This window comes from Heterocephalus glaber, unplaced genomic scaffold, assembly GCF_053883595.1.
Source record: "Heterocephalus glaber isolate CG9 unplaced genomic scaffold, H.glaber_assembly_v1.0 deba00001606, whole genome shotgun sequence".
NCBI classification, from domain to species: domain Eukaryota; kingdom Metazoa; phylum Chordata; class Mammalia; order Rodentia; family Bathyergidae; genus Heterocephalus; species Heterocephalus glaber.
Window position 1 is genome coordinate 19,834,012 of NW_028258377.1, and position 10,015 is coordinate 19,844,026.

The 10,015-nt window shown below is 45.7% G+C and overlaps 1 protein-coding gene across 2 annotated transcripts in view; it reads right to left on the reverse strand.

Annotated features, from left to right (window-relative positions):
- The window catches only part of Dock2 (dedicator of cytokinesis 2), a 433,172-nt gene extending 423,480 nt beyond the window's left edge, over positions 1-9,692 (reverse strand). For both annotated transcript variants that reach the window (XM_021239768.2, XM_004836400.3), the window contains exon 1: positions 9,560-9,692. In XM_021239768.2, coding sequence (XP_021095427.1) covers positions 9,560-9,602 — 43 coding nt within the window. In that variant the 5' untranslated portion in view covers positions 9,603-9,692. The remainder of the gene's footprint in view (positions 1-9,559) is intronic.
- Positions 9,693-10,015: the final 323 nt, after the last annotated feature.

Sequence of the window (10,015 nt, forward strand, 5' to 3'; positions counted from 1 at the left end):
TCCCACCACAGAGTATCCTCTGCCATGTGTGACCCAGCAAGGAGGCCTTCAGCAAAAGTAATACTCTTGGACTTTCCAGCCTGCAGAACCGTCAACTAAAAAAACTGCTATTCTTTGTATATTCAATCATAACAACAGAAGACCGACCAAGACACAAAGTGAAAATAGACAGCTTCAATAAAATAGAAGGGCAGATATGTATTTTTTTTAAAGCCCAAAACAGATTGCATTTCCATGAGACCTTGAAGGCTTCTGCACATCACTTTCTTCATTTGTGAAAGGAAAATAAAAATACTCACCTCCTAGGGTGGTTTTGAGTGTTTAACACAAATCTTTCTAAATGTATCATGCTGTAAGAAGGTGAAGCAGTAGACCTATTTATGAACATGTTAGAGGCACTTTAAGTCAGGGATTAATTTACAGAAAAGAGAAACTGTGTGTGCAATTCCTATTTTTCCAGTTGTTCATACCAAAAACCTCGGGGTCACCCTCAACTTCTTTCTCTCATATTCACCTCTACCCAGGAGGACAGTCTCATTTGCTCCACCTATAACATGCACATCCAGAATCTGAGCTCATTTTGTCACCTCTACTGTCACCTTCCTAATGCAAGCCCTGTCACCTCTTTTCTGGGTTACTGCAGCAGCTGCCTCACTGGTGTCACTGCTACCACATTTATTTCCCCTTTGTTTTTTACCATCAAACTGCTGGAACAATTCCTTTTGAAACACAAGACAGATTGTTCTACAATTCTTCTCCAAACTCTGCAATATCCCACCCTTTCCATTGAGAGTGAAAGCCCTACTAGACACACTGCATATGGCCTCCCCTCACAGAATCTACTTCCTATTAGTCTGCCCCTTGCTCACCCTTCCAGCCACAATGGCCTCCTACACATCTGAGAGCTTCCTCCTCAGCATTTTGCATTGGCTCTTCTTTCCACTTAGACCAGTGGTGGTGAACCTAAGGCACATGTGCCACAGCGGGCCGTTTGTATCACTGTAAGCTCTAACAGATTTGCCATCACTGACTTAGGCCATTCTCTCCTCAGACTAACTCCCTAACGTCCACTACCTGTAAGGCAAGCACAAAATCCCACTGTCCAGGGTCCAGGGGCACCAGGGATGTCCCTCCACTGCAGCAGAAAATGCCAGTTAGTGTGTCTCTAGGCCTGACACTGTACCACTTAATCTACCCTCACGAATAGCTGCTGAATATCCACTCCATTCAGACCCTGTGCTGTATCCAGGGAATCCATGCAAGTCACTTGCTTATGTCTCCTTCCACTGTTCTAATTCAGGCTTTGACCCAAGGGACCATGTGTTGTCCAGGGAACCTGGGGTGCTCTGGGGCAAGGCTTGGAGAGAAAACTGAGCAAGTACCCACACTGTTAGTCATATTCCCCTCCTGCCCTTGTTTCTGCCACTGCAAAGCTAAAACAATGTAGAATCCGACACTGTCTTTGTTGAGGCAGGGGGACAAAAGACAATTTTCCCCAAGGAGAACAAAAAACAGAGTAAGGCTTAAGCAGTTCAGCCTGACTGCTCTTCAATTCACACCAATTACAGAGGTGGGAAGAAAGGAGAAAGTACAGTACCTATTAAAGGGAACATTTGTGGTTTCTCTACCAGTATTCTTCTGGAATTGGATGGTGATAAGCATCATTATCCCCCATTTGCATGACATATGCTGCTCAACATGGTTTTGGCATCCATGTGTAATTGACTATTAAATTAAAGGTCTCTAGCCTTTAAAAACAACAAACCCAAAGGTCCAAAAATTAGCAGAACATTATGGTGGCTACATTTCCTGTCTCAAAATCCAGCAGCAATAGGAAGATGCTGATCTGAGAAGAAAGCAGATATTAGAAATGCAGTCTGTCATTAGAGCTCATTTAAACACAGACATTGTGGTTGGGGCAATACGGCCATCTATGCCTGAGGCTCCCATATACCTAGGCATTAGGCCAACTCCCTCCATGGACTCCATCAGCCAATTCAGTAGGCCCTCCAAAACAAAGCCAAGTTGCTGAAGCATCAGAAAGTAGGAGGCCCAGACACCTAAGAATTGGTAGTAGAAGGAATTAGATTTCCAACCCACATGTTTTTGTTGCAACAGACTAATTTCTGGGGACCAGTTCAAAGATACAGTCAGCCAGTGTTGCAAAGATACATGTACTACCCCTGCAAGCATTTCCTCTAGAATTCTTTTCCCTGTAGCTCCTCAGAGCCCTCCTCACATCTTCCAATTTAAGACTCTTCTCTAAAATATTCTCAGTTATGAAAAAATATTCCTTTATTTCAACACCACATATCACAATTTGTAGTTATGGTTATCGATAAATCTGCAAAGTCCCTTTTTCCCTTCCTTACCAGACTATACATTCCTAAATGGTAGGTATCATACTGACCTAATATAGTTACCTCAGTGGCTAACCTAGTGCCCGGCACATAGGAAATGCTCAACAATATATATAGGAAATAAATGAAGAATGAACAAATGATTGAAAGAGTGAGTGGGTGAGCGAATGACCCTCTCTATCCCTTATCTCTTGCCTTCAGCAGTAAGAGCAATATAACCGTCCCTCAAAGTGGAGCTTCACCATGTGTGTTTGGGATGCATGTTCTGCTCCTTCTGTCTATGATGCAACTATCCACAGCTCCAGTCAGCCATGAGTAGCAAGCCATGTGATTCTACCCCTTAGCCACAGTAAATGAACTAGTGAGGAGCAGCACCCTGACCAGAGTGGGAGCCCATTCTTAGGCTGGCAATGACCTCTGACTTGAGAGGACTTTCTTGAAAAGGTGAGTCAAGCCACCACTCTGGAACTTCTCTCTTGGAACTCTAAAAAATAAACACAGAAGATATAATGGATGCACAGACCACGAGGCAATGTAGAGTTGGGGTAGACGGCATGTTGGGGGAACCAGTGTGATGTTACAGAATATCAAAATTATAAATGTGGCGTCTACACATAATGGGATACTACTTGGCTATAAAGAAGGATAAATTTGAGCCATTTGTGAGAATGAAAACATAATGTTAAGTGAAATAAATCAGACACACAAGCTTAAATACCATATGGCATCTCTCATTTGAGTAACTTAAAGAGGAAGTAAAGAGCAAAAGAAAAGATGGATTAAAGGAAAGAGATAGATCTTTTGCAAATGGGAGGGGGATCAAGAGACCAAGGTGGGGGAAGAGGAGAGAAAGGAGAATGTAAAAAGATTTAAGATGTGTCACGCACATGGACCAACTCCCCACAATGAATGTAATCATTATATGTCACAAACACAAACTAAAAAAATAATAACAATAATAATGAATATGGGAAAAGGGGATCTAGAGAGAGGAGGGGAGGTAGGTGGGAAGGAGAATAAAAAGAATCAAGATAGGTTAAGTATATGTATCTACTTCCTAAGATGAACATAAACATCACGTACTGAAAACGTGTACTAATAAAACAAAAATAAATAAAATCATAAAAGAGTGATGGAATCAGAGGGAGTTGGTGAGGCAAGAAAAAAGAACGGAGGCAATGTGTGCAGAACATCTGAAGAGTTATGAGAGGAGAGACAGAGATTTCCAGGATGGCCCCAGTGCAGGCCATCTGAGGCCTAGGCCCCCAGTTTCCTGGACTTTCAGATGATCCATCTGATACTTAAAATACTCTATTTGCCCCAATCCTCATATAAACACACACACACACACACACACACACACACACACACATCTTTTAATTAAAGTAGTTTAGATTAAACTATAACAAGAGCATACGCTGCAGGGGACTCCAACATAAACTTCCCACTCCAAATCTCTCAATCTCAGGACAGACCAGCTTTGTCCAGGGGCCTGGTTGCAACTGCATCATCTATATCACTGCAGCAAGGGATAGAGTGAATTCTTCCATATCTGCCAACCAAGAAGTGGAAAATCCCCCATCTCTGCTTTTCCAGACCCTGTTATGATCTGAATTTTGCCCACTTCCAAAAGACAGACAGAGAGAGAGAGAGAGAGAGATCTTAGAGACATATTCTCCAGTACCTGAAAATATGACCAAGTTAAAATAAAGTCATTGGGTGGGTCCTGATCCAATTATGACATGATGTTCTTAATAAATGGAGAAATTGAGAGACAGACAGACACAGCAAGAATGGCAGGTGCATCTGTATGCCAAGGACTGTAGCAAACCACCAGAAGCTAGGAAAGAAACATCAAACAGATTATTTCTCACAGTTCTCAGAAGAAACCAGCAAATGTTCCCCAAACACCACACACAAGCACAAAACCATAACTGGAAACAAGTGATATAAAGAGCACGTTTCTGAGTGATAAAGAATCAAAATATGCCACCCCAAAACATGCCTTTTTAGCATAATGACTATTTTGAGCTGGAGGTAAATGACAATCAACAGGTGCAAAAAGAAGCCTCCTTGGATCTTTCTTTAACTGACTAAAAGGAGACCCTTCAAAGAAATGAGGTCAGCCCTAAACTCCCTCTCCAAGGAAAGGTTATGGCCATGAATAGGACAGAAAGATGGACCTGGCTGATTTAACCGTTATCTTCCACAATGGTTTGCTGCCCTTGGAAGCCTAGAAACCTTTTTCTTTGTCCTTTATTATTTCTCTAAAAATGTCACTGTTCCTTTGCTAAGACAGTATATAAACCCAATTTCAAACCAACTTTTGGAGTTTCTCATCTCTGGGTACTCCCATGTGTGGGCATGATGTACAAGTGAACAAACTTCTGTTAGTTTTTCTCTTGTTAACCTGTCTTTTGTAGTCTAATTTATGGTGCTCCAGTCTGAGAACCTAAGATGAGTAGAGATTTTTTCTTCCCTATGAGCATAACAGAGGCCTCACACAAATTTGTTTGTCAGGTCCAGCTTTAGGGCAAACAAACCTTCTACTCTAAACCTCTACCTGAAGACTCCTGCCTTGAAACCCTCTTTTATAGTCCCTAAATGCCATACCAGAAGCCACAGACCAGCTATTCTAGATTTAACTTTGTCTCCCTAAAATGCATATGTTCAATCCCTAATCCCTAATACTCTAGAATATAATCATATTTGCAGATAAGTGTTTTAAAGAGGTGAATAAATTAAAATGAGGCCATTATGGTGGGGACCTAATCCAGTATAATATTCCTATAAGAAGGTGAAGAGACATTAAAGATACAGATGCACAAGGAGACAACCATGTGTGACAAGGCAGTAAACAGCACCTGCAAACCAAGGAGAGGCCACAGGAGAAGCCAACCTGATGGAACTTTGATCTTGGACTTTCAGTCTTCAGAACTGTGGGAAAATAAACTTCTGTTACGTGAGCTACCTGGTCTGTGGTGTTTTGTTATGTCAGCCCCAGAAAATGAATGTGTCATCTTCAATATCCTTCTTCCCCTCCTTTAGAACAGAGATCCTACTTTTAAGCTGGGTACATAGCTGTCTCTAAAACAGAATGCATTTCCCAGCTTTCCTTGCAGGTAGGTTTGGCCATGTAAGTTTTAGCCATAGGATATGGAAATACCAACAATATCTTCAGCTAAGTGTCCTGAAAGGGAAGACCCATACCCTTTCTGTTCCTCTTTTCATCCTTCCTGTTGTCTGGAAAGAGACCAGATAGCTGATGCATATGCAGGTAGCTTGGTTCAGAGTCAGACACCACATGCCAAGGAGGCTGTGCAAGAGATGGAATGAGCTGCCCTACCACCTTCCTGGCCTGGGCTTTCTATGTGAGAGAAAAAATGAATGTGTAGTTCGGTCAAGCTGCAATTTGGAAGTTTTCATTCACTCATAGTCATACTTTACCAGTTATTTTCTCTTTTACCCCCTTCTTTTCTGGTCTCCCCTCTCTCCTCCAAGGAGAAAATTCTTCACTGCCCAGAGTGTCAGGCAGAAAGGATTAAGATAGTAATGTTAATTGGAAGTGGCCTTCTTCTACATCCCCTAGTCAGGCAGTTAGTGGACAAGTAAATTGTTACCTACTCCCCTTTTAGTCTATGTTTGATCCCTGCCTTCCTCCCAGTTAACTGCATTACCTTCTTACAAGTGACACTTTCTGCTCAAAACTCCGGAAGGAAATCTAAACTCAGCTTGGAATGCAAAACTCTTCCAATCTGGCCATAATCTACCTCTCCCATTTTCTTTTTATCTACCAACATTGTCTAAAGTCAAATCAACTGTTTATTGTTTGCTCCATATGTTATACACACCCCATTTTCTGTCTTTACCCATGTGTTCCCCTTCTGAGATGCCCTCCTGGTACAGCACAAAGGGCCGGTAGTCTGATGGCCGTGGAATTTAAGGGTCAGCTTCATTACTCCAGGTTATGGGATGCTGAGCCTTGGTTTCTTTATCTGTAAAGTTGGATTAACAACAGTCTGCCTTATGTGGATATTATGAATTCAGACAAAGACCCTGCATGAGAATACAAACCTTAGAACGCTACATTCTTACAAAGCATGGCTGTTCTGAATTTGCCATTGGGTACATCACTGTCTCTCGGTTCTGCAACTGCTGTACTAGGTTAGTCCCTTGTCCTCAGCCAGTTATTCTCACTTATAGTCACTTATTGAGCCAGGGATACTACTGAGTGCTTTACATGCATTACCCTGTTCAGTCCTCACAACAATCTCATGAGGCCTATGGTGCAGATTTGAACTCAAGTCTGACTTCATAGCCCAAGCTTCTAACCTTATATATAACTACACAAGGTACACAGCCTTGTAAGCACAGAGCCTTGACTGTCTACCCTGCTTCCATCTTAGATCTTCTCTGGAACTCTCTGGAATATATCAAGGTTGCATTAGCAAAGGAAAACCCTGGCCAGGGATCAACATAAGGATCACCCTGGCGGCCCACCAGACAGCAAGATAACTAAGAAAGCACACGGTTCTGGTGATGCCATGGCCTCCTCTAGGCCCCCTTCTCACCAGCAGATACCAGCAGCCCTTGTCAATGAGACCACAGGAAGGATGGCCAAAACGCTACCAGTTCTGAAGAGGAAACCAAATGGAACAGCATCCAGAGATGCCCCTCATGAAGCTCTAACCCTCTGTCTTCTTCTAGGTTCCCATGTGGATCATCTCAAGAGATCTTCACCTAAGAATACCTTGCAATAGAAAAGTATTAATACACGGACTTACGGGGAGAATATCAGTCCACAGATCAATCTGAAACAGTGATGGTGCCAGAGACAGAACGCCACGTCCTCACTATCAGGTTAACTGCTGTTTTGTTTGTTTTCTTTTTAGAAGGTCCCAGTCCCCCATATCACCCCAACCTAAGCCTTGCCTTTCTCTTCCAACCACCCAGAGCCTGTGGATGAGGGCTAGAGATTATAATCACTAGTTCTGACATCTACCTGCAGGAAGAAGAGATTGCTTTGAAGTGCAGGCATTAACCAGTGCTTTCTGGCTCGCTATAGGGTCACAGACACAAGGCCCTTATTTTCTGTCTTTTTGGAGATTTTTTTTGAGACAAGGTCTTGCTATATAGTTCAGGCTGGCCTTGTATTCATTATGTAGTCCAGACTGGCTTCAACAGGCCCCACAGTTTTATAAATAGGTAACGAAAAATATCAGTTCTACCTGCAAATCAAAAAGCCTCTGGAGCTGGGACCATCCTATCCAAGTCCACATAGGTGGGCCAGCCTCTGCTGGAGAGGCTGACAATCCTAGTCATTCTGTAGCCCTACTCCTTCTGTGACATCGTACCCTCAACTAGGACCAAGGCGGACAAAGTCTAAAAATAGTAATCAACAATATTTAAGTAAGAAATCCCCTGTATAATCATCATTCTAGGCATTTTTTGCAGATAAGCTCATTTAGTTTATTTCACACCCATAGGAAGCAGGTGCTAATATTAACCGCATTATACAGACAGGGAAACTGAGGCCTGTAGAGTAAGTAACTTGCCTTAGGTCACAGACCTGGAAAGTGTGGGAAACTGGAACCCCAAAATAGGCAGACTGGAACCAGAGCCCATGAGTCCACACCACAGCAAAGGACTGGGCAGATGTGGACTGTAGCTCTCAGGGTGATGGAGAGGATGCTGTTCCACCACACTCTGGCTCCCTCATTAATTGCCCTAGTTACCGTGGCCCACCAACACTGTCTTTTGTCTGCTGTCCAGGGACCTTTGCTCTTCTGTCCACTCAAGTTTCCCTCCACATTGGCCTAGAGATCTGCTCATGCCCTCTCCTCCTCAGAAGCCCTCTATGGGTTCCTACTGCCTCTCTAGAAAAGGCCCCAGCTCCTGAGCCTGGCATTCACAACCCTCCAAAATACAGCTTCAGTTTCCTCTGAGCCCAACCATCCCCTTCCATGCACCTCCCTCTTCAGGCCAAAGATGCTGCCAACAGTTCCTTCCTTCCTGGATATTCTCTTTACACCCACTTCCGACTCCTAGGTCGCACTGGTCCCTGCGGGTATGGGGCCTGCCCCACTCAATAGCCCCCCTGTGCCCCTGTGTAGTTAGCCTGATGCCCACCAGTTGGGAGGCCCAGGGTATGAGAAGCTTTTAAATTAAGAAGGTCTTTAATGAGTGTAGTTCAAACTTTCCATTTTCTAGACAGAGGTACCAGCCTGAGACCCCTTGCGGTTATGATCGTTGTTTGTTCTCTGGATGGGGACCACTCCTCTTAACACCCAGTGTGTGAATGGGTGAATGTTGAGCTTCCTGGGCCCTGTTTCCAGAACAGTAACTGGGGGACCCCTTGCGGATAATCGCTCTGGGCACTTGGGTGGTCTAATGGAGCTGAAATCATCTCTGGGGTGGAGTCTGTATCTGCCTGTGTAGCAATCACCCGAGCGAGGCTTTACATTCACACTTAAATTTATGAGGTTGCATCACAGATACCACTTAGAGTATTACAGTACCTGCCACCTCCCTTCCCCCAGCCTCCACTTCCGCCCCTGAGCTGGAGGCAGAGGCCTCTAAGAGCTGAGATGGCTGAAGGTGATAAGGCAGGCTTCTTGGTTATCCCCAGATGGCCTGAGAAGGCCCTTCTTCCCAGGGGCGCTCAGCTGAGTGAAGGATCTCGCCCACCAATCCACTCCCCAAACTTGCACTGCCCTCTAGACCCTGTGCTAAATCAGGGGTCATCTGACCCAGGAGGAACAGGCAAGGAACCAGCAGACGGGTACAGCTTTAGAGAAGGGTGGAAGGAGGCATGCTGAGCCCGCCCAGGTCTATCCAGGGGAGAGAGCAGGCTCCCTCCACTATGGGGCCTTAGCATCAACTCCTTGGGAGGCCGAGCCTGGCACCAGGAGCCCGGTACCGAGCGCTCAGTTTGACCCCATCTCACACATTCAGCAGAGGCGGCCCGCGGCCGGCGGAGAGCCAGGCCAGGATGGGTACGGGCTGCAGACGGGGTGCCCGCCTTCCTCTCCCCCAGCCTCCTCCTCAGCACCCAGTCGGCCTGCAGCAGCTGAGGGAGGTCCTGCATCCCGGAACGACAGTGGACGCGCCCTGCCCGCGCCCAGGTCCCGCGGCATCTTCCTGCCTGCGGCTTTCAGGCCACCTGCCCTCCTTCGCTGCGGACCTGTGCCCACACCTACCCACGCCGTGCCGCTCCTTGTCAGTTTTGCGCCAGGGGGCCATGGCTGGGCCGGGGGCCTCGGGGCCTCGCGTCCTCCGGTGGGGAAGCCGGGAGGGGTGGCTAGGCGCTCAGCCGGGCCGGGCCCCACTTCCTTCCTCTTTTCAAACTCTCTCTTAGGGCCCGCCCTCCCCTCCCTGGGGCTAGTGCTCTTGTCTCCCGACTCTCCTAGGCAGGGATACACTAGGAGGCTACGGCTAGACGGCCCCGCGCATAATTGGGGGCCATCCCCTCTTAGTTTTTCCCCTGGGTCAGTGAGCAAAGGCCAGGCAGGTACTTAGGGCCCTGCCGTTCATCCGCTGCAATGCAGAGTCCTCTGATTTCTGACGCTACTGACAGAGGAGACCCTACCTTAACACGTGATTTGGTGTCAGGTCTAGGTTCAAATTCAGACCAGCACAAATTACTTCACTTTTCA